The sequence below is a fragment of the Balaenoptera borealis genome (assembly GCF_965194805.1).
Source record: "Balaenoptera borealis genome assembly, chromosome: 2".
NCBI classification, from domain to species: Eukaryota; Metazoa; Chordata; class Mammalia; order Artiodactyla; family Balaenopteridae; genus Balaenoptera; species Balaenoptera borealis.
The window spans coordinates 8,219,880-8,245,686 of NC_138867.1; the positions used below are offsets into that span (position 1 = coordinate 8,219,880).

Here is a 25,807-nt window from a genome sequence, read left to right on the forward strand (position 1 = left end):
GTTAGAATGACTTGAAGCCCATGGAAAATGTTTCTCCCAGTTCAGAATGGAGCCCCTGCAGCTGTCCTGTGTACGAGTGTGACGAGTGTGGGTTCCCTTGTCTCTCCCGCAAACAGGAGCACCTCCTCGATTCAGAATGGGGACTTTCCAGCTGCCGTGCTGATCTGCCCGTGTGTGCGCTTGAATCCTCTCACTGGATGGCTTCCTAGTCCTGGCTGCCCATCTGTCCTCCTGATGGGAACGTCCTGGCGCCATGTTGCTTCCCCCAACCATGCTTCTCTCAGGGAAGGGCGAGGCCTGGCCACCAGGGGGCGCCTGTCTCAGGCATCTAGTAGCAGGAACAAGGAGGTGACAGCAGTACTGAGGTGCGAGAGAGGAAGAAGGAACTGAAGAGGAAGAGACCTGTGGACAGACCTCTGCACAGCACTCGCGTGTGGCTGTCTTCACTGGTCCCAGCTTTCTAAGGAAAGGTGGCCCATGAAACTGTAATCAAACCCAGGTTCGGCCAATAATTGGAGAGGCAAGTGTCAGCAGAAAGGAAAGGTGCTTTAATCAGTAGAAAGGAAAGGCGCTGGGGAGATGGTGGACTTGTGTCCAGAGACGAACTCCGAAGATTCCGCTCAGCCAGGTTGGTTTTTAAAGGGAAAAATGGGGTGGGGTGTGTGGGGGGGGAGAATCTCAGTGAATCATTGAGGCAGGAGGTTGGGTTCTGACTCTTTCTTCAGATGTTATCCTGCCCGTGTGATCTGCCTGCAGTATTGCTTAGTGGGGCCTACTGGGGGTAGAGAGCTAATCTTACTTCTTTTTATCGAGGGGAAGAATCAACAGGTTAGACAAGACATGGTGAGCATTCAGGAGAGCATAAGACAGGAGTTAGTTTCAGTTGCTTAGTGACCTCACTCTTGTAATTAGGTTCTTTTAAGGTTAGGGGGGAAGAGAAATGGGCAAACAGGAAAGGGGCAACAGAGCTGCTTTCAAAACCACCACTGTGACGAACAATTCACCCTCTGGCAAAGGCCATGGCAAATACCTGACAAATATCATGGAGCTCACAGGCATTAAGATTGAAAAAGCATAGTTCAGCAAGGTTTTCTCTGTGTTTTATGGTAAGACTCATTTTCAAAATATTAATAATGGCTTTTGAAACTAGAGACGAACTTTTGCACTTCCTGTGTACTCTACGAGGATCATTTCACAAAGGGTTACCTTTTGACTTTGCTTCCTCTGTTATGCTTTTGGTAACTGGTCTAAGGAGCTCTGCACTGCCCAGAACTATCAAATGTTTATCAAATGTGTTCCTGTTGCTTTCAGATCTGGTTCTGATTGTGATCGCAGGGGTGGGGTGAGAGCTTCATATACTCCCGAGGAAAATGTACGTCAAGCAGATTAATGAGAGAAAGGCCATTTCAGACATCAGTTTGTTTGATTTTATAAACAAACTCCTTTAAAGAAGTAAACCAAGTATAAACAAGTATAATTCCAGAAAATAAACATAGTTTCAGATACTATTTTAAGGAAAATTTCTTCTTACATTAATTCTCTACAGTTGTGCAGTCAATACAGTCAATCATCCCTACTGTTCTTCACAAGCTGGGCTCAAGGAGGAGCTTTAAATGGAAATTTACATTGTATATTTCAAATATGTCCAGAAAGGGATTTTAAATGACATTTCAATTGTATTTGTTAAGAGTGAATGAAGTAGATTCTAAAAAGAGGAGGTGGATACATGAGCATTGGGTGAGAATGTCTAAATATTAGAGTACATCACTGTAAATACAAAGATTCAGAAAAAAAATCACAAGGAAGAGAATTGTGGTACCGCATTCATTCCACTCACTTTCTAAACTAACAAACATTCAAATGTATGTTCTTCATGGAATGCTTTAAGATTTTAATATTTCATCATCTAATACAGATACTCAGAATCCAAACTGATTTGGTCTGGGATGGGGTCTGGGTGATATATTGTTTTTAAAGTCCCCAGATAATACGAATATGCAGCCAGAACTAATAATCTCCTGGATTGTCAGCCTGCCTAATCAGGAAAAATAGACCTCCCCAAAAAGCTGTAGGAAATTATTCTTCTGCCCTTTTAGCACTAAAGGACATCCAACCTTCCAAAAGCAGAGAAGTCTTTTAATGTGTAGTCAGCCTGGATCATCTGGGTAAAGACAGATTTTAAAAATTAATATTTCATTAGTTGGGGTTAAAAGTAGGTTAATCATTATCACGTGCTTCGCTAGTTTATATTTTTGTATAGCTTTATTTTATTATGTTAATATTTGTATCCATATTAAATGGGCCTTTCAGCTTTGTGCTCAACTGGAAATTATATATATGTGCAATTATACACATGTATGTTTATATATACATGTATGTGAGTATATATTAGATGTATATGTGTGTGTGTGTGTGTGTGTGTATGTGTGTGTATATGGAGAGAGAGAAGGAGATGTAATGGGATCATGAATACTGAAATACATCTTTCAGGCATCTTCTAGCTGTGTTCATGCTAATAGTCAGCGGTTCATTCTAGAAAAACCTTGTTTTATGCAAGGAAGAATGGAATATGGTGTGCTGTAGAGAAGGCGAGCTTAATATAACAGCAAACTGATCATCAACAGTACAGGTTATCAACTCCTTGTAAATGAAAAACCTGATCGATTTTCCTTGGCCCACACTTCCTATTGTCCATAGAAATACTTGTAAAAGTTGTTTACGGCTTCACAGAATCATCACGAAGTTGGTTGGTCCTGTCTTGGCCTCCACGCAAGAGGCTGTGGCATCTGATCACATAGGAGCGTGTTATGGGGTTTTCCCCAGAGGTCGTCTGCAGTCTCACTCCAATGAAACGCTCTCCTTCAAGTAGTGATCGCGCCTCAGTACATCTGGGGACACAGGGGCCACTGAGGCTACGCAAAGAAAAATGCCACTAAATTGTTTCCTAAATGGTGGAATTTATTTCAATGCTAACTTACAATGGAATGAGACAGACTATTTACATAAAGCTTAAGTACAAAAAATATAATACATTTTTTACTGTACATAATCAGGATTCTCTTATTTTGTCCCCAAAATGTTGGCAGATAGAGATGAAGCGGGGGCTGGTATGGAAGGAAGCTTGGGGGACGGTTGGCAATACTCGGGATCATCCTTCATGAATTTATTATTCATAAAAGATGCAGAGGTTTGGGTTATAGAACCTGGCAATTTGCCAAGAGCAATGAGCGAGCGGGACACTTTCACTTTGGGGATACCAGCTCAAAAATATGCCTGTTTTCCTCTGAGTTGAGGCTGGGAGCCCGTGAGAGTTGGTTTCTGCAGACTGGTTGGGAGACACCCACCCACCCTTTCCCTGAACTTCCGGCATTGATCCAGGGCAGCGGGCAATGGGCTCCCTTCCTGCACTGCCTCAGCTGGTGTCTTAAACTGATTTTGAAAACAATGTATCTACCAGGTGTCATTAAACAACTTTTGTAGATATAGACCTGGACAGCTCTCAAGTGAGCATTTAAGACCAGTGACTTGATAAACAGAAAAAAATGAAGACCACTGGAAATCGGTATTACACATTTTTAACAACAAGGTTTCCAGTGAAACCTTGAAAGTCAAATGTAAGGACTGAAAAACCCCCATCCCCCATTGGTCCTGAGGGGGAATACCCAGAAATCCACAAGCATTCCACCAGGGCAACCAAAGCTCTGTTTTTCTCATTCCAATAAAGGGGAGACAGCGCTACCTCATTCTAAAAAAGCTCCATTATGATTAATATATATGGTCTTTTAAAAATTAATTTCAAGATCAGTAACTTTCTGTAAGTTTACCAAGGGGTCAAGGTGGCTTCGGAGAAGGTTCCATGAAAAAAAATGAAACAATCCCAAATAAGTTTATTTTGTATCACAGAACAGCAACAGCAAATTAACACAGAATGAGGCATTTAACATTTCATAACATCTTCAAAAGTCCCATCAAGTGGCATAACACACAAATTTAGTTAACACACTTTTGAAGAATCCTACATTGGACCAAGTTTGTGCACTTCCCTTGCAGACAGTGTAGAATTTTGGTGGTGGATGCAGGTGCTTGTGTTGAAGGTTCATAGTGTGCTTTCTTCCAAAGTGCAGAAGTTCAAGTTTGGTTTTGGCCAACGGTCATGGTACAGGGGAAAAGGAATCAAATTTAGCAGAGAAAACACTGTTAACTTTCTTAACCCAAATTAAGAATGAAAACTTTGTGAACTTACGAAGCAGTTTCGACATTGACTTCAAACAAACAAACAAGCAGCAGGCAATATTCTAGGTGGTTCTCATTCCACTCACCATATCTGTGTCAGTCATCACCAGCCTATGTCTGATTTTCCTGTATCTACAGACTTGCCTGAAGACAGACAGTAACAAAACCCTCTAACTTCTATAGGCATCCCATTGACATTCCTACTACAGAACAAACGTTAAGGTGTTTTTTGGAAAATGTAAAATTAAAGTGATGTCAGTTTCTGGAAGGCTGGGTTCACCTAAATTCTGAACACACCGTGGCACCCATTCTGGCATCATAGCCCCAGTGCGGGTGGAAATCACATCTGACAATGATGTGCTTCTTGTTCATTTTCTATTCCTGAGTTCAAAGAGGCATATAAGAATGATTTTCTTCAAAGTATAGCCAATCAGTCCTCTGCTTTCAACCAATAATATCCAGATGAAATGATAAATCATTATCTTAAACAAGGCACTGGCAACTTTTAATAGGAAATTAAACCATCTGCACTTACTAATCAGGCTCTTTCTTAGTGACATGTTAGGAGGATAGTTTGGATTTTCTGGAATCCAGATTTTGCTCTCCCAGCTTGTATTTATCTAAAACGGGGATCATTTTGAACTCTAATATTTGGGTCATTTTTGGCATTAAGTTGCCAAAAATCTGAGAAAGAACAGGATCGTGTTTGAACTGCTGGCCTCAGATTTCTGACTGATATGGAAGAGGTGGAATGAATTTTATTGCCCATCCAACATGTTAGTTTAAGAAATACCATAGAGTGGTTTTCTATCTCAATTTTTCTCCCTTCTGGTCTTAAAGTATCTTTCACTAGTTACCGTCATCATGGCAACAAAGTAAAACATGTTTGCCTGAATGAGAATTGGTAATGAATCATGGGTAATAAGCTTGATAGTGTTTTGGTTTTTTTTTTCTTTTCTATGGCAGAACTAATATGGTCTTTAGAAAATACTATATGAGACAGCTTTCACTAGGAACAGTACATTCATGTCAGGCTCTGATTTTGTTTTGTTTTGTTTTTATAAATTTATTTATTTATTTATTTTTGGCTGTGTTGGGTCTTCGTTTCTGTGCCAGGGCTTTCTCTAGTTGCGGCAAGCGGGGGCCACTCTTCATCGCGGTGCATGGTCCTCTCACTATCGCGGCCTCTGTTGCTGCGGAGCACAGGCTCCAGATGCGCAGGCTCAGTAGTTGTGGCTCACGGGCCCAGTTGCTCCGCGGCATGTGGGATCTTCCCAGACCAGGGCTCGAACCCATGTCCCCTGCATTGGCAGGCAGATTCTCAACCACTGTGCCGCCAGGGATGCCCTGATTTTGGTTTTGATGATGCTCTTAGACCCTTTGCAATATGAACTTACATTTTCAGAAGAGAACAGGTCGCCATTCCTAATGCTTCTGAAACATGTACCAAATGTTTGATGATGCAACTTATGATCATTAAAAAAACCCACTTTGATCCATCTGCTACAAAAATATCTATAACACATCTTTAACATAAAACCATAAAAAAGAGTATGGAATAGTCATTTTAAAAATCCCTGCCAATAGTCCAACTTTACGTCTTGTTCATTACTTTTCAATTTCCAAAAGAGAAAATAAGCAAGGATGAAAGCAATATATTTTCTTGTGTTTTATCAGGTTATCAAAATGGATAACCAGAATGCATTGGTTCTGTATTTATAGAGTCACAAAACATCTTTAAATCAACTAATATTAATGACTTCAATAGGAGAGAACAGCAGAAATAAATTCAACAATGGCCACTGGTCTCCAAATATTTTATCTTACATGGTAATACACTTGAAATATTTGGCATTCCCTTTTGTACATTTCTCAGGCCAAAATGAACGTTCTCCCACTTCACACCCATTGATCAGAATGGCTTTCTAGTGTCTGATAATAGTTAAGGATAGGTAATCAGAGGTAATCAATTTTGGTAATGTCATGTCGACATGAATCAGCAAGCCAACATAAATTACCATGACATGATAGAAACAGTAGAAGGAATAAATGTGCTGGGCATGGCCAATGAGATCTGTGTACTCCAATTTGCATCATCTTAAAAAATAAGAGCAGAGAGTTTGCATATGAGTAGATTTAAGGTTAGTGTTTTAATTCCCTGCCTTCATGAACGAGGACGATCGGAGCTGTGGGATTTAAGCACAGCCCTGCCACATGGAGAGCAGCGGCTTGGAGTCAGACTCAGTGCTTGGCATCCACTATTGCTACCCTACCTGTTGCCTCTGGATAGATGTTCCAGAGTCACTTTTTGAAACAGAAAGACAGAATTAAATATAGTTACCCCAAAATGCCACACATAAGAAAACTCCACTGAAATATAAAAGACGCCCTGGGGCTAAGGAAAGTTGATGCCGCAGGGCTAAGTCAATGCTGAAGGTGGTTTGACAGTGTTGGGGTAATGGACACGATTGATTCTAAAAGTGACGGAAATCTCATAAAGGGGCACTGGGATATTTGTAAATTCAGACTCTAAGGAGGCTGCACCTCCAATGTGCATTAAGGACGTGTTTACACAAAATGACTAGCTGAGTGTAGACTTGATACATCTTTAAATAAAATCTCCTTTGATCTGCGGATACACAAACAGCATCCTTTCAGGTAGCCCCTGGGATTCCCCTGCTGAGACTTTGTCCATAACTTGGAAGGCATGTGACTCACGAACTCTACCAAAGATTCCAGTGGGAACTCTCTCCACACAGGCTTTGATTCCTATGAATTTCACCCTTTTGCAAATAAATAAGGAAACAGAGGCACCTTCACCTGCACTCTGGGTAGTTGATCCCGGAAGATCCAGGGATCAGCCCACAGGGCTGTGCAAGCGGATCGTGGGTCCCCACCTGGGACCGTCCATGACATCTGGCTGGGAGGGACCAGGTCCCCTTCTTTTCAAGGTCACCTTCTCCCACATTCGCTTCCTTTCTCTTTGGCATCACTGGCGAGTCAATGGGGCCAGACCCCTGGCTCATGCCGTTCCCATGGGCTGAACCTTCCTGGGGACAGAGCCTTCTCCACCGCAGGGAGCCCTCACGTCCACTCACCCTTTACTCCTCTCAGTTCCTTTAAAATCTCTGCCCACGCTTGACACACACAGGGAACCCTCTTTTTTCCCAGTATTAATGCCGATTCTAGTCAGAATCTATAGGCTTAGTGAAATGTCTCTGAAGGAGCAGGGAAGCTCAGAACCTCCCATAAGTTTCCAGGGGCAGCAGCACAGAAACGTGCCTAAAGCGAGTCAGACAACTGGGTAAGGAAACACCCAAGTCAGGGGACGCTGGGAGTTCACATAGCAAAGCCTGATCCTGCGCCCCCAGAGCGCCTCAGAATTCATGGAGTCCATGTCATTCGGGGTGACAAAGCCCTCAGTGTCATCAAAGCCATCATCTTCAGAGCTATTTGGGGAAGGCCACCCGCTATGCAGCGAGCAGGGACCCTGTGGCACTGCAGGGTTGATATTAGACAGTGACTAGTCTAGTCTAGAGAAAGCACTGAGCACGGGGAATCACTTCCAAAGAATTTAAATGTGAGATTAAAGCCAGTTTCCTAATGAAAACCAGCCAAACTTCAATTGTATCCAGAAATAACCCTAGAAATTAAACTGTGATTAATGTCATTTGATGTGAGGCTCAGAGAGATGCAATTTAAAAATATTAGTCTCTGTCTGCACCGCTTGTACCAGAAAGAAAGAAAGGAAGGAAGGAAGGAAGGAAGGAAGGGAGGGAGGGAGGGAAAAGATAAAGAGAATGAAGAAGTCACACAGTAATTTAAAATGTGACAAGTGTTGCCAGGAATCCCAACCATCCCAGCCTAAGGAAGAGGTGCTTTATGAAGGTTCCAGCAGAAGTGGTAGGTACCAATGTGAAAGCCCATCACATGGGGGCTTGATGAGGAGTACAGAGGGGAAGCATAGACACAGAAGCAACAGCTCTACACTGACGGGAAAACAAAAGTTATTCCATAGGTGCTTAAAATACTTGGATTATAGCTAAAACTAAACAAATTGATATCCTGTTAAGTAAGAAGGAGGAATGGAGGGAGGGAAGGAGGACGAGAGAGAGGGGAGAACAATTTTCTTTTGAATAGAGTGTCAGGGAACAAAAATGAGTGAACTTCTTTGCAGTGATAATTGTAAAGATTTATGTAATCAACAACACGAAAATTCTGTTGTAGGGAAGGGTGGTTTCCCTAGTCATTGCACAAGATTGATTAAAGACCAACTTTGATGTCATTTGGGAAGCATTTCCCATCAAGACCAGTGATGCTTTTTTGAAATATCAATATCCTCTTTCCTAGGGGAAAGAGAATGAACTTTTAAGCTTTGAAAATATTGCGGGGGAGGAATTAAAAAACCGGCTAAAATGTGCTACACAAATGAGGACATTTTTCTAATAGGAAAGTGATGAGACAGGTTGAAGCATCCAATGAAAATCCAACCCAAGGACAATTAGAAAACTATCTGGCTAAATTTCACTTCCTAAGTGTGGACTTTGCGTAGAAACAGAGCAATCTCATACAGCATACAAGGAATACGGGAGATGTAGCATGAACTTCCCACTGGAAAGACCCGGAAAATCATTCATTTGAAATCTATCAGACCTCCCAGAGCCCAACTGCAATTTAGACTTTAATTTTAGTAGAGCCGTTTCTGAAAATTTGGGCATATAAGAATATTTTGAACTCACCAACATTCATTACTAAACATAGGATTTTTCAAATCTTTAAATTGGATAGGGTGAAAACCTAACCAACCTATGTAGGCTAAAAGTCTGTGTCCCTCAATGCCCACACTGTAAGTTTTCTCAGATCTGAAGGTTCATTTATCAATAAGAACATGTTTTTATGTCCACCCAGGCCTTTATCATGACACCCTGAGGCATAAAATGAATAATTTCAATCTTGTTCTTACTTTCAATAATTATTCAACCAACTGCTCTATGTTATGCATCAGTTTTTTGCGAGTAATTTATCCTGTTTTTTTTTTCTCCTGGGGACCCCTCTGAATAGTATCATAACACCCTGAAATGCTTATGAATGATCGAAGCTCAGAACCATGGGATCATTAAAAACCTTACTTGCAAACACCCTGACTTCTCAAGGTACTTCCTGAAATGCTGTTGCCCCCATGCAGGGAGAAGTGGGAGTGGATGGATGGCAAAGCAGCACTGAGATAAAAAACAAGAGGCACCAGAGCTAAACATCCCCTCCTCACCTGAACTAGAGGCAGCAAATGACAGCTTGGTACTTGGGGAGCACTTCAATATGTACAGCCACAAGCTGCAGAAAGCCAGCTTTACACATCATTAATGCTCTTGGTAGGGGCGGATGGCCATACATTAGTTCTATCAGGGAGACGGAAAATAAAAAAGTTGCTTTTCATTAAATGTCAGGTTTTTCAATACTTTCTGTAACATGGAAAATAAAAAAAAGTTGTTTTCAATTATATTTCAGTCCTTTCAATACTTTCCTCATTAGTATCATGAATGTTCAAGATTTTTCTTTGCAGAGAGAGGGGAGGTGTAGAGTCTGTTATCCAAATGCTAAACAAGTGGTTATTTTACAGAGTGGTTCTTTACGATGTTACTGTGGACCAGACAGGTGGGCTACCTGGCCGACGCGCGACAAGGAGCTCCCTGAAATGCCATGAAATCCACAAGTCAGAAGAAGGCGAGCTTCACAACAGCATGTAGAACACGTTCCCCCTTCATCGTGTCTGTACCTCTGTTCTTTACACTCACCTCCCCCAGGGACAATACAGTAACGGCAGCAAGACCAAGGGTAGAGCATCTCACACCTCATACCATCACCTTTGAAGACATAAGCCAGGTTGAATCCCTGGGCGTCCTCAGGCAAGAAGCATTCCAAGTCCAAACATACACGGTATCATCCAGATTGAGAAGATGGAGATCCATGGTGAGTCATTGTATGGCCACATTCAGATTCTTCATTTTATCAATACTATAAACCGTGTGGAGGTGGGGAGGCTCTCACATAAAGTGCCTATTTTCTTGAATTAAAACATCATGAAGATTTACGCTCAAGGTCAAGAAGATGTTCATACTTCTAAAGACCCCTTCCATTGTGGGTGGTACAGTTATGAAAAAGCTCAAGAAAACAACTGACTTGTTAGAAAAATGGACTGAACACAATAAAAGAAACCTGCACACCATGGCTCATTAAACAATGATCAAGAATTGTAGACCAGATTTTCACGATGTCATGATTAGATTTTTGTTGCTTTTAAGAACGTGTCTTTTTGGCAGCAATGGGACACTCGTGGCTTGAAATGCACTTGAGATGTATCCAAACTCCATCTCTGAAGTCTTGGAGACATGGGCAGTCAGGGAGCACAGGCCTTGAGGAGCTGGGGAAGTTACAGGAAGCCAAAAATAGAAGAACTCTTAGTACTCATCATAGTTATTGAGATCTGTAAAGTAGGCATTAGAATACGTCTTCCCAGTGAGATGCGGGTTGAAGTATTTGTTTCTTTCCTCTAAGATCAAGTTGTTTTTGTTAAATGCCTGTAAAAAATGAAATAGAAGATTTAGGAATATTCAGTAAGTAGTATTTCAGAAAGAGACTATAGTTAGGAGACAATTACAGTTGACCCTTGAACAACGCGAGTGTTAGGGGCGCCGACCCTCCTCGAAGTCGAAAACCAGAGTATAACTTATAGTCTTCCCTCCAGATCCATGGTTCCTCCATATCTGAGGTTCCCCTGTACCCGCAGTGCTGCATCCTGGATTCAACCAACCTCCGATCGTGTAGTACCGTGGTATTTTATACAGTAAGTCCCTACATACGAACCTCCAAGTTGCGAACTTTCAAAGATGCAAACATGCGTTCCCATGTCCAATCACGTAAGTTAGTTCACGTGTCTGGCGTACTTTGTCACATGTGTGCATCCTCTACAAGTGGTTGTGCTTTTGTGTACTTTACTGTACAGTACTGTATAGAGTACAGTGGTACAACATCTTTATTTCTTGCCTGTTCACTCGATGCCAGCCCCTGGATGCCAGCTGTTGTACTGTACTACTGTACTTTTCAAGGTACTATACTGTAAGATTCAAGTGTTTTCTTTACTTTTTGTGTTTGTTTTTTATGTATTATTTGTGTGAAAAGTATTATAAACCTATTATAGTACAGTACTATATAGCCGATTGTGTTAGTTGGGTACCTAGGCTAACTTTGTTGGACTTATGAAGCACTCTCAGAACAGAACTCGTTTGTATGTAGGAGACTTACTGTATTGAAAAAATCTGCATATAAGTAGACCCGCACAGTTCAGTATTGTTCAAGAGCCCACTGTATGTGGAGTTCGAACTCTCTCCTAAGGCTCCATTATTTTAAAATGTGTCTTCTCACTTCTCAGTTGCTTCCTCACATCATTTGCTGAGGACTTGCCTGGTAACTAGAATGAGGCTGGTAGGTTTTCAGACCAGACTTTACTTTGAGCTTTACTCAGAAAGTCTACTTTTGAACTTTAGTCAGGAAGTTTCCAAGTGTTAGAAAACCTAAATCAAAATCTCTTGGAAACCTAAAACTCTAGTGATTTCAAATTCATAAACACTTTGAATATTACCACTTATAACTGAATAGGTGTTTAAGCAGCTTTTGGATTGTCATGGTACATTGGTAAGAGATTTTGAAGGAACATATTTAAATAAATGCATGAGATTCTTAATTTCTCTTCATTTTCTACACTGTTGGAAGGTGACTACCGTGGCCATTTCTGACACAGATGCTCTTCCTCATTAACAGTCATGAAAGTTACCCGTACTTTTAAAGAGCTGAACTGTCCCAGAAAGAGGGTAACTTTTAAGAGGACCAAAATAAAGATGTGAGGTCGTAGGCATGCCCAAATGCCCAGGACTTGTCTGGGCAAGGAGTCAGAAGAAAGTTCTAGAAAGATTCATTAGAGACTAGGCAGCAGTACTTTGCCTTCAGAGCAGCAAGATTTCTGATGAAGTGCCTACTGGATCTTCAGTGAGAACAGAAGACCAGCTAAATTATCTTCCGATGCTTGAAGTAGTAGTCACCACAGATAAGCTGACGGGTTGGGATCACATTGAGAGGGGCCGCATTCTTGGGTCCTGGAGGTTTCTTCTTGAAGAGTCTTGCTCAGGGGAGCTCATGTTCCTCCTCACGCTCTGGGAGCTTGGTTCTGAGAGGGTGTGTGGGGTGTTATTAATTCCTAGTGCTTCACTTCCTGGCTCTGTCATCTGATCAGTATAAGGTGCCAATGGACTCTGGATCCTGCTGTAAGTAGGGCCCATGAGTAAAAGTGAATTGGCTCCATCTCTGTGCATGTGGGTGCCTCATGGCGGGGGTGGGGAGGGCAAGTGTGAACACTGCAGCTCCCAGCACACAAGACCTTCCAACCAGTGGCAGTTGTAAGGGCTGAAGATATTCCGTACTCCCACATGGGAAGGAAACTGAATTTCAAAGGAAACCATCATAGCAGAGAGAGGGCATCAAAATGCTCCCTAAGAATATTAAGGGGAACCACCAACTTAACAGAAATATCAAAATTTAGGTAACTTAATGAAATATTGCCATTTGCAGCAATGTGGATGGACCTAGAGATTATCATACTGAGTGAAGTAAGTCAGACAAAGACAAATATCATATATCACTTATATGTGGAATCTAAAAAATAATACAAATGAACTTATTTACAAAACAGAAATAGACTCACAGACATAGAAAACAAACTTACAGTTACAAAGGGGAAAGGTGGGGGAGGGATAAATGAGGAGTATGGGATTAATAGATATACACTGTTATATATAAAATGAAAAGCAAGGATTTACTGTATAGCACAGGGAACTAGATTCAGTATCTTGTAATAACCTATAATGAAAAAGAGTCAGAAAAATATATGTATGTATAACTGAATCACTTTGCTGTACACCAGAAACTAACAGTATTGTAAATCAACTACACTGCAATGGAAGAACAAAAGAGAAAAAAAAAACAAGAAAAAAATGAAGGTAACTTAGCTCGTGAGAACTCCCTGCATTCATGTGGGTGGTAGGGAAGGTTGGGTGCAGTAACAAGAGCCTGTGATGTCTTTCCAGCCACATTCCTGACCTCCTGTGTAGACACAGTAAGAACAACAGCCGCTATTTGCTGGATGCTGGGCTTCATGTACCTTAGTCCATTTAAACCTCACAACAATGATACAGGAGTACATAGTGTTAACCCATTTTAAAGGTTCAAAGAAGTAAGTAACTTGTACTCTGAACCAGGATGCAAAATGCCTCAAATAAAAACCGCTTTTATTTTGCCAGGCAGTGTTCAAGGCATTGTGTATAATTTACCTCACTTTATTCTCATTATCTCCAATTCACCAAGGAAAAAAATGGAGGCTCAGTTACTGTGAATACCTGGGAGAAGTCTACCTGGCTGGTAAATGACTCATGAACCTAGATCTGTCAGGCTCACCCCTTTTCCACCTTTTCTTCCTTAGAACAAGAAGGACACTGGTCATTCACTCTAAATTTCTGGGTGAAACACTGGGTTATTAATCACCCACTCAGGAAATTTAACACAATGCATCACCTCCCCCCACCAATTGCACCAGCATCAACATTACACAGAATTGAAGAAACTTCATTAGGCTTCAAAGTTATTAGAAGATAGTCTTTATAATAATGTAACAATTGTTCCCAGGATGCCGTCCTGGGGGTTCCTGTAATGGATCTGTATATCTGATTGACCAATCCCAGTCCTCATTTCACTGCTCAGCATGTGCAGGTCCTCAGCACGGAGCGCTTCTCTTTGGTGGGACCGCTCTTTGGATGCTGAGGCACAGCGGAGGCAGATCTGGATGGTGACCAATCACTCGATAGTTTCCAGCATTTTATTTGTTGCCATTTCCATGTCCCATTTTTAACCTAACTCCCAATATGAGAAGCCACCTTTTCACAGGAACAGCAAAGCTTAAAAGGCACGTCAGAAAATGCTTGCTTGCTCCCTTTGTGGCTGTTGAGATGTCTGCCATGTGGCTGACAGGGTCTTGGTGCTCCGGCCAGGTGTCAGGCCTGAGCCTCAGAGGTGGGAGAGCCAAGTTCATGACATTGGTCCACCAGAGACCTCCCGGCCCCATGTAATATCAATCAGTGAAAGCTCTCCCAGAGATCTTCATCTCAACGCTAAGACTCAGCTCCACTCAACGACCAGCAAGCTATAGTGCTGGACACCCTATGCCAAACAACTACCAAGACAGGAACACAACACCACCCATTAGCAGAGGAGCTACCTAAAGCCATAATAAGTTCACAGACACCCCAAAACACACCACCGGATGCAGTCCTGCCCACCAGAAAGACAAGATCCAGCCCCACCCACCAGAACACAGGCACCAGTCCCCTTGATCAGGAAGCCTACACAAGCCACTGAACCGACCTCACCCACTGGGGGCAGACACCAAAAACAACGGGAACTATGAACCTGCAGCCTATGAAAAGGAGACCCCAAACACAGTAAGTTAAACAAAATGAGAATACAGAGAAATATGCAGCAGATGAAGGAGCAAGGTAAAAACCCACCAGACCAAACAAATGAAGAGGAAATAGGCAGTCTACCTGAAAAAGAATTCAGAATAATGATAGTAAAGATGATCCAAAATCGTGGAAATAGAATGGAGAAAATATAAGAAACGTTTAACAAGGACCTAGAAGAAATAAAGAGCAAACAAACAGTGATGAACAACACAATAAATGAAATTAAAAATACTCTAGAAGGGATCAATAGCAGAATAACTGAGGCAAAAGAACGGATAAGTGACCTGGAAGATAAAATAGTGGAAATAACTACTGCAGAGCAGAATAAAGAAAAAAGAATGAAGAGAATTGAGGACAGTCTCAGAGACCTCTGGGACAACATTAAATTCACCAACATTCGAATTATAGGGGTCTCAGAAGAAGAAGAGAAAAAGAAAGGGACTGAGAAAATTTTTGAAGAGATTATAGTTGAAAACTTCCCTAATATGAGAAAGGAAATAGTCAATCAAGTCCAGGAAGCGCAGAGAGCCCCATACAGGCTAAATCCAAGGAGAAACACGACAAGACACATACTAATCAAAGTATCAAAATTAAATACAAAGAAAAAATATTAAAAAGCAGCAAGGGAAAAGTAACACGTAACATACAAGGGAATTCGCATGAGGTTAACAGCTGATCTTTCAGCAGAAACTCTGCAAGACAGAAGGGAATGGCAGGACATATTTAAAGTGATGAAAGGGAAAAACCTACAACCAAGATTACTCTACCCAGCAAGGATCTCATTCAGATTTGACAGAGAAATTAAAATCTTTACAGACAAGCAAAAGCTAAGAGAATTCAGCACCACCAAGCCAGCTTTACAACAATGCTAAAGGAACTTCTCTAGGCAGGAAACACAAGAGAAGGAAAAGACCGACAATAACAAACCCAAAACAATTAAGAAAATGGTAATAGGAACATACATATCGATAACTACCTTAAATGTAAATGGATTAAATGCTCCAACCAAAAGACATAGACTGGCTGAATGGATACAAAAGCAAGGCCTATAAGACACTGATGAAAGAAATTAAAGATGATACAAACAGATGGAAAGTTATACCATGTTTTTGGATTGGAAGAATCAACATTGTGAAAATGACTATACTACCCAAAGCAATCTACAGATTCAATATAATCCCTATCAAACTACCAAAGTCATTTTTCACAGAAATAGAACAAAAAATTTCACAATATGTAGGGAAACACAAAAGACCCCGAATAGCCAAAGCAATCTTGAGAAAGAAAAACGGACCTGGAGGAAACAGACTCCCTGGCTTCAGACTATACTACAAGGCTACAGTAATCAAGACAGTATGGTAATGGCACAAAATCAGAAATATAGATCAATGGAACAGGATAGAAAGCCCAGAGATAAACCCACGCACATATGGTCACCTTATCTTTGATGAAGGAGGCAAGAATATACAATGGAGAAAAGGCAGCCTCTTCAATAAGTGGTGCTGGGAACACTGGACAGCTACATGTAAAAGAATGAAATTAGAACACTCCCTAACACCATACACAAAAATAAACTCAAAATGGATTAAAGACCTAAATGTAAGGCCAGACACTATAAAACTCTTAGGGGGAAAACACAGGCAGGACATTCTATAACATAAATCACAGCAGGATCCTTTTTGACCCACCTCCTAGAGAAATGGAAATAAAAATAAACAAATGGGACCTAATGAAACGTAAAAGCTTTTGCACAGCAAAGGAAAACATAAACAAGATGAAAAGACAACCCTCAGAATGGGAGAAAATATTTGCAAATGAAGCAACTGACAAAGGATTAATCTCCAAAATATGCAAGCAGCTCATGCAGCTCCATATCAAAAAACCAAACAACCCAATCCAAAAATGGACAGAAGACCTAAATAGACATTTCTCCAAAGAAGATATACAGATTGCCAACAAACACATGAAAGGATGCTCAACAACACGAATCACTAGAGAAATGCAAATCAAAGCTACATTGAGGTATCACCTCACACCAGTCAGAATGGCCATCATCAAAAAATCTACAAACAATAAATGCTGGAGAGGGTATGAAGAAAAGGGAACCCTCTTGCACTGTTGGTGGGAATGTAAATTGATACAGCCACTATGGAGAACAGTATGGAGGGTCTTTAAAAGAGTAAAAATAGAACTACCATATGACCCAGCAATCCCACTACTGGGCATATACCCTGAGAAAACCATAATTCAAAAAGAGTCATGTACCACAATGTTCACTGCAGCTCTATTTACAATAGCCAGGACATGGAAGCAACCTAAGTGTCCATCGACAGATGAATGGATAAAGAAGATGTGGCACATATATACAATGAAATATTACTCAGCTATAAAAAGAAACAAAACTGAGTTATTCGTTGTGAGGTGGATGGACCTAGAGACTGTCATACAGAGTGAAGTAAGTCAGAAAGAGAATAACAAATACCATAAGCTAACACATATATATGGAATCTAAAAAAAAAAAGGTTCGAAGAACCTAGCGGTAGGACACGAATAAAGATGCAGACATAGAGAATGGACTTGAGGACATGGGGAGGGGGAAGGGTAAACTGGGATGAAGTGAGAGAGTGGCATGGACATATATACACTACCAAATGTAAAATAGATAGCTAGTGGGAAGCAGCTGCATAGCACAGGGAGATCAGCTCGGTGCTTGTGACCACCTGGAGGGGTGGGATAGGGAGGGTGGGAGGGAGACGCAAGAGGGAGGAGATATGGGGATATATGTATATGTACAGCTGATTCACTTTGTTATACAGCAGAAACTAACACACCATTGTAAAGCAATGTTAAATGTAAAGATGTTAAAAAATAAATAAATAAATAACTAAGGCAGGTCATCCAAAGAATTTGAAGAATAGATACATGTATATGTATAACTGAATTACTTTGCTGTACACCTGAAACTAACACAATGTTGTTCATCAACTATGCTTCAATGTAAAATAAAAATTAAAAAAAATAAGAGGAGCCACTTACCTTGTCCCCCACCCTGTCACCTATGCCACCACCACGGAGCTTTGCCGTCAGGGTCCACCTGCCGTCTTTGCACACCTGGCTGCAGCGGAGGCTGCTGTTCTCTTACCTTGATGGCCTCCACCGAGTCATACTTGTCCAGTTTGTTGATGTGGTTAGTTATGCTGGTGTTGAGAGGGGCAGGCGCAACGGGGTGGATGACGGTGGCATCGTGGGACTGCTGCTGGTACCGCTGGCAGTAGGTGTAGACAAGCAGCGTAAGAAGGCAGCCCAGGATGGAGCTGCTGAGCCCCACGGCGATCATGTGGAACAAGTTGAACTCTGGGAAGACAACATCAAAAATGAGGCCACGCTGGAAAAGGATGTGCTCCTCCCCAGCTCAGTGGGCTCAGAGGAAAAGAGAAGGACCCAGTGGAAAGCTCCACACTCCTCCTAAGAGTCAGGAAATCATAGGGCCTTCCTTTGAAATGTCGTGGCCGCCAAGACACTTCTCTGCAGCGAGCTCAGTGTAGTTTAAGTCAACGCTCTTATGGATTATAGCCACCATATAATATGGTGATCTTTTAAAGGTCACCCAATACGCTAGCAGAGACACTTTTTTCTTTAAAGGCTTGTAAGAGACCGTTCTTCTGTTTCAAGTGCAGCATGATCTGTGGTCTGGGGGGTTTCCAGGGAACATGTTTTCCATTTTCCTGAACAGGCTGAGTCCCTGCTTGCAGCCTCGCTGTCCCGGGAATAAAAGCAAGGATGTATCTAGTGCTTCCAATTCACTGCTCACCTGCAAGCCCGACTATTTCCCCCTCCTTTATCATTTCATTTTGTTTAAAAATGTGTTCCGATTCTATCGTTCTTATGTTTTCCATTACATGTTTTGGAACATGAAGATATACATATTGTATAACATATGATTGCATGAAAAAAAGTGCAAAAGGATATACAAGAATAAATCTTGTTTTCTTTCTGAGAGGGAACCACTGTCACCACCTTCTCCTGTGCTCCTCCAGAGACACTCGGCGCACTTGCATGCTGTGTGTGCGTGTTGTAAATATTATCCTGGGTACCATTTTTTCACTCACATTGTATTTTGGAGACTTGATAAAGAAAATGGCTTACTCCAGGGCTTCCCTGGTGGCGCAGTGGTTGAGAATCTGCCTGCCAATGCAGGGGACACGGGTTCGAGCCCTGGTCTGGGAAGATCCCACATGCCGCGGAGCAGCTGGGCCCGTGAGCCACAACTACTGAGCCTGCGCGTCTGGAGCCTGTGCTCCGCAACAAGAGAGGCCGCGATAGTGAGAGGCACGCGCACCGCGATGAAGAGTGGCCCCCGCTTGCCGCAACTAGAGAAAGCCCTTGCACAGAAACGAAGACCCAACACAGCCAAAAATAAATAAATAAATAAATTTATTAAAAAAAAAAAAAAAGAAAAAAGAAAATGGCTTACTCCAAAGAAACAAAGGATTTGTGTCAAAGGAATATGATCTATTAATGGTCATGAAATGACCTTCTTTTTTTACAGTGTTTTTTCTATCTAATAGCATCTTTAAGTTATTTTCTTTGAGTTATAAATACACAATGTTGAAAAAACGAGCTGATATGGACTCATGTCTCTAAGACAGGATTGGTTTGAGTGACATCAAGGTAGCTTAACCAAGAACTGCTTAATCTCTGACAAAGAGCAACAAAAGAAAAAAAGATATGCATTGTGTGTTGGTAAAACACCTTACAATCAAAATTTTAAGCCTTTCAGGGAATAAAGACAACATCTGAGCCATGACCATGAAGCTGAGATGATTGAAAATCAGGTAAAGCAAAACAGGACCTCAATTTTTCTATGCTGTGTTGGCACCGTATAGCTAACCAGTTGCCTAAGGGTTCTTGGCCCTATGTCTCCACTGCACATCCTGGGGATCTGGCTTTTCTCCCAAGGTGTCCCCTCCATGCACCACCAGAGGGCTGAGTGACACCCTTGCTCTCCCTGCACCCAAACGGGGCCACTGAAGATGCCTGCTGGGCACCCCTGTGGATGCCGGGTGAGACCGCTGGGCCACGTGGGGAGGTCCCCGGGGCTCTCGGGGAGAGAAGACCCGTGAGCTTGTCTACCACACCCAGGTTCTGGGATGTTTTCTCCTTAAACACCTGGGCTCCTCCCGAGGACTCTGAGTTGTCCTCGCCTCACCTGGGATCCACAGCACAGGTGGAGCACCCTTCATCGGTCCCTAAACCCTCTAAGCTTCTCCCTTTATTTAAGCTGTGCCCCTTTGCTGTTCCTGGACACTGTGTTTCGGGGCCCTGGGCGCTGGGAGATACATTCGCTCCAGGGGGCGGATGAACACCGCGTGGGGAGGCAGCCTCGTCCTCTGTGCTCTGCGAACCGTCACCAACCTACTCCACCCACGCTGAGACTCCAAACAGGTGACTCCTGACACGCGCCTCAGGTGTCTTCCGCACCTGGAGCTGGATAATCCTGGAGGATGTTACTAGAACATTCCACAGATATCACCCACTCCCTGACATCCACCTCAGTTTTTCACTTCTTGATTATCCTGTCACTGGTTTAACCAAGTGAAAGGAATCGCTAAATCTTTGGCTGTTCCTGATTTTGTGTGAAGACTCTAGGGCTGAACTTGGGACAGCTGGATAAAGTATCCAGGGGCCATTCTACCAGCAACCGCTAGAAGCTTCTACTCTAACCCTGAAGCTGCCCTCAAGATAAGCAAGAGTGATTTCATACCTGTTGTCATCTCTCGATACTTTAGCCATTTGGACCCCCCAGGGTCAATGCAGCATATGGATAAAAGTACTTCTGCTGCACTGATAAAATAATATATAGAAGATGTATGACTCTCTCCCTATGCAGGTACTTTGTCATTAGTCAAATGAATCATTCCTGCAGGTGCCTGGGGAAGGCTGGGGCCAGCTGACATCTTTATGATGAGTCTTTGTGTCTCATGCAACTAAAAATAGCTAAGTTGGAACATTTCAATAGGCCTACATTTTTTCTGCATAAGGGAAAAATCGAGCCTATGAAATCTCTTGAATCTGCTTAGCGTGGCTCTTTGCTTTGAATACAACGCTTTTTGCTGTTGATTTTGGTCAGTAAAGCTAGAATAGAGACCAACTACCCAGTCGATTCAACTGGCTGATTTTCTGTGCAAAGTTTGATTCTTTTCAACAAACTGAAAAAAGCATCCCCAAACTTCCTTGCTAGGTGATTGTTTTTACCTCTCAGCCCCACAATTAGCCCCATCTTACCTCTTACCCACCTATGCTGCTGTGTCAATGTCAGCAGCCTAAGATCTAAACGATTGGTTCTGAGTATTATAGAGTAATTAAAGTTTCTATGATTGAATCAATAGCACCTCAAGGCTTGATTTGGTGCAGCCTTCGGTACAGCTGGTTCAAACACGCAGAAGCTGCATTTTAGGATGCAACGAGCCTTTGGCATCATGTTCTCCTGGGTGCTCAAGGCCTTGGCAGGACTCCCGTATCTTAACCCTGAGAAGGCTGGCCGAGGAAAGTGGTTTTTGAACTTGTGTTAGGCCTGGAGGGCCAGTCAAGCTGGCTGCCCCCAGGTTCTGCCTTGACCTCCCTCAGGGCAGGAACACTCTCTACAAGCTCTGCTCCCGTGGCGACCCCGGGTGTTGTCCAAGAGTGTCGCCTGGCCAGGGCTGCTGTGGCTGCATACCCCAGATACCCTCCTCTGGGACCCTCGGCACCAGGACCCTTTTCCCGTGGTGCTCCGGGCTTAAAGCTTACGCTGGGATCCCACTGCCTGGATCCGAAGCCGGCTTCACTTCGACTGTTTGTGTGGACCGCATCTCTCTGACCCTCATGATCCCTATTTATAAAATACAGATAAAAAGACGTGACTGCTATTCCTTCTCTACAATTCCCCAAACGAAAATTTCTCTGAAAACTGACTTTTCATCACTCACCTGGCAGTGAAGCCTGACCTGACCTGATCGTTTGCTGCAGAACCAGGAGAAGCATTGATTAGCAGCTTCACTTCACCCACATTTCACGGCAACGTCATTAAAGAGGTTGGTTATGGAGTGCGACCCCCAGACCTCGGGGTGTCATACCTTATATGACCCGTATTACCCATCTATAATCTGAAGAATGCTGACTTCCGAACCCTGCTCTACCTCCAAAGCGTTTTACGTAAAGAACAGTGGGCTGAGGCACCCACGCGAACGCTCTTTGTGAGGATGAAACAGGATACCTCTACGGTGTCTGGCACACAGTGACTGCTGACCTAAAAATACTACAGCTATAATTCTGTTTATGTGAACCAGCCAACATTCACCCTGCAGCCGGATCCCCAAGTAGTGGCTCACTGAACTGACGCAGTCAGACACCAGACACTGCCCTTCTCAGGCACAGGGCTCTCTTGGGATATGACTTTTGGTTCCAGAGGGGCTGCGGGCTGTTTGAGTCCCCACTGTAAGCTCAACACCCCTCACAAAACTGACACAGAGTGGGTGCTCAGGAAAGATGATTGAACAAATGGAGTAACAGATGGCTGACTAAACAGATAGAGCGTAACAGATAGCAGACTCTTAACCAGTGCAGTCAATAACTAAGTACATTCCTAAAACACACCAGTGAAAATCCAGATTCCTTCTGAGTGTGAGAGACCAAAGCCCATTGGGCTGAGCTGCCTGGGGCTTCCCGCTGGAATGGATTATGTTAGAAATGGTTAGGAAGAGTCATCAGCTACACACATGAAGATGCTGGTCTTGTGTGTGGTTATTGGCTCTGACACCAAAGGTGGACCAGGGCTAGGCTCTGATCAATGGACAGCCGGCCCCTCCCATCCAAACAGTCTAGAACTAGACGGGAAAGTCCACAAGCATTATGGATTTGACCCAGAGAATGTGATTTCTGTCATTCAGGGTTGCAGGAAGTTAGAAAAATATCTCTGGAGATATAGGTATAGCCTTTTGCCCATAATAAAATTCTGACATTTTATCATTTCAGCAGTTTGGAGATTTGAGGCTGGCTTCCATGGATCTGCACTCTAAATATAAAGAAAATCGTTGAATTCTGTTTTACTCATAGGAAATCTAACTGTAGCTAATACCGAGATCACTGGGCCATAAAGCTTATGTCCACTAGACTCACCTGAAGGGCTTATTAAGCCACAGAGTGCTGGTCCCCTCTCAGGGAGGTTCTGACTCTGTAGATGGTGGTGCAGCCTGAGAATCTGCATTTCTATCAAGTTCCCAGGTGATACTGATGATGCTGGTCTAAGGACCCCCTGAGAACCACTGATCCAGATGTCAAATATGGACTCCTTAGCATTTCTACTGCCAAAATATATAAGGTGTTTGGATTCAGGAGTTTCTCCAGTTTTTATTTTTTTTCTTGGCCAGTAGCAGAAACAGCATATGAAACATATGGGAAGAGAAATGACTGGAAAATACCTGAAATTAATTAAAAAAAAGAACTTACCTCCACACCTTTTCTCTTCTACGCTGCTGGATCTTGCCACAGATACTTCTGGAGAAACAAAGTTTAATCACAATGTACAAAGGGTGTAGGGAAGGAAGATCACATTAATGATTCATTTATGAAATGTCTAATGATTTTGAGTTTTATGCGAGTCAGTTTCCAAAAGCCTGATTAATTGTTTTTAAAAACATATTTCTTTCTTTTTTTTTTTTTTAACCAACCGGAGATGTATTTGGTCAAGGTCACCTTGATTGGAGAGGGGTGAGATTCATTATTACAAAAAGAAAATGCTATGGTCCCTTGGGTTGAAACCAGGGCACTAGTTTCAAAATAAGGCTGGCATATGTGCTGATTTTCTGTTACAATGTATTCTGCCAGCTGTGGAACCCCACAGTGTTTGTCTGTAGTATTCCTGCCTCAGATTTTTTGTCTCATCAAAGTCAGTGTTGTCACGTTCCCTGGGGAGGGGGACCACTCCACCAGAGCTCAGAGGAAATTGCCAAAACAAATAATCTTCCTACTCGGAGCCCATTCATGACCTCTGCCATGCCCCATGTGAAACTGACAAGTAGGATGCCAATAAAAGGAGAGATCCACCTAAATGTTTAACCCCAAGGATAAACACCATTTCAAGAGTCCAGAAACACTATTCTCTCCTGTACTGATTTCTCATTCGATAACAAGAATTAAAAATATGTCTATGGTTGAAAAGGAAACAACAATAAACACTCTTGCAGTTCTAGACCACAGAAGATTGAGGTGCCTTTTGAGGCTGAAGCTGATAGTTTTTTCTAAAATAATATCTTTCCTTTAGTGAAGGAAAACAAGGCATTCCCTGCTATTACCTTGTAAGAGGTTAGTCTCTGCTTTTGGTCCACATCAGAGCGCTAAGGCACACGGTGGGCATATGTGAAATGATTTGTAAGTATCTAGCCCGTGCCTACAGTGAGCCTGTGATGGGTGACTAGCTATCACTAATAAGTAAACATCGATTTCACATGGAAAAGCCTGTAGTCAAAGGGCCAAGCCAACCTCTTCTCCAAGACGAGAGCAAGGACAGCCTTCCATTTTCCCAAATAAACTAAGGCTGTATGAAGAGAATGGCCCTCTTTTCCCTGTGCAAACACATATGCACAACTTTGCCAAAGCACTTAACTTAATATTAAAGTAACCAAACAACCTATTTTCATTTTTTGAACAAACTATTCTGACTGTGTTATAGGCAATAAATTGTAGAAGACATTGTGCTTAAAAAAACCTTAAAACTCATGACCTAAATTCAAGTCTACAGACGCAGTTATCTACAAATCTATAATCGCCTTGAAACCATAAGAGTTGATTGAATCATCTCTGTTTCAGCAAACAGGACCTCATAGAACAGATAAAACTCCCACCTACGAATCACTGCCTCTCAAAGTACTGGAAATGATTTTGTTTGCACTAATAAGCATCTCCCCTCTTACCTGGGAGGAAATTGGAATCAAAAACACAGGGCCGGCTCTCCGTGGTGTTTCCGGAACACTGGCTGCCCACGGGGAACAGAAGAATGCATTGGCGGATGCGGACCTGGACTCCAGACACATCACACTCGGACCAGTCTGACCACTCCGACCAGCTCTCTGCAGCGGCCAGAAGACAGGAGATGCGGCAACAAGACCCACTAAGATCCATCAACCTGGAAGTTGGGTCAGCTTATGTACATTAAGGTTTCATATGATGTTTATAGTGGGTCTGTGTATAAATAAGATGGACTCGTATCTTATGACCAGTCCAGTAAATAAAATACAAAGGAGCAAGAATAAAAGAACTCATATACCTTTGATTAGAAATAATGTGCTTAAAATACATTTTCTAAAACTCACATTATTTTAATGCTCTAAATTAACTGTATTAGACACTCCATAAGCTAATGCATGAAGCCTGGCTGTGCGTGACCCTTCCTTGGTGGCAGAGAGATCATCAATGCAGACCCCATTCCTACGGGGTCATGCTCAAATCCTTCTCCAGAAAATTTCTACAGGCCTCAGTGCTCAAGCAAGAGAAATGACAGTGTGTTAATGAGAAAGTCCTGGTTGCGAAAGGGGTTCAAGCTACTACAAATACTTTCTTTCCAGTTGTGAAAACAACTTTGCAGGGTCAGTACGCCAAAGGCAGGCTGTACTCGTGGTAGAATTCACTCTATCCCTTGTTTACTGTCACTGAAGCACACAGGATCCACACACAAGTCATCAAGGCCAAAAGATGAACTAGCTAAAGTCACTTTACCCCAAAAAGGAAGATTCGCTAAGATGTGTTACATTCACCCTGACCTACAGATGTGTGAAAAGAGAGAATTAATACTCATTTTATGTAAGGAGGTTAAAAAAAATGAACTCTCAATAGTATTTATGAAATATTAATAATGTTTTTCTATGCAGCTTGGTTTTTTCCTCTTTTGAAATTAAATTTGGCAACCAAACTTGTGTTTTGATCCATTGTAAAGGGTATAATTTTTCCTTAGAAATGTGCAAAGTGCCAGTTTTGGG

The 25,807-nt window shown here is 42.3% G+C and overlaps 1 protein-coding gene across 7 annotated transcripts in view; it reads right to left on the reverse strand.

Moving 5' to 3' along the window:
• SEMA5A (semaphorin 5A) overlaps window positions 1-25,807 on the reverse strand; it is a 506,976-nt gene that overhangs the window by 20,753 nt on the left and 460,416 nt on the right. For 5 of the 7 annotated variants that reach the window (XM_082382601.1, XM_082382604.1, XM_082382602.1 and 2 more), the window contains 4 exons: window positions 24,746-24,901; window positions 23,283-23,330; window positions 17,938-18,149; window positions 10,816-13,383 (listed from right to left, as the gene is read on the reverse strand). In XM_082382601.1, the coding sequence (XP_082238727.1) occupies window positions 13,228-13,383; window positions 17,938-18,149; window positions 23,283-23,330; window positions 24,746-24,901 (572 nt within the window). In that variant the 3' untranslated portion in view covers window positions 10,816-13,227. The other 2 variants (XM_082382605.1, XM_082382606.1) reach the window with 2 other exon arrangements.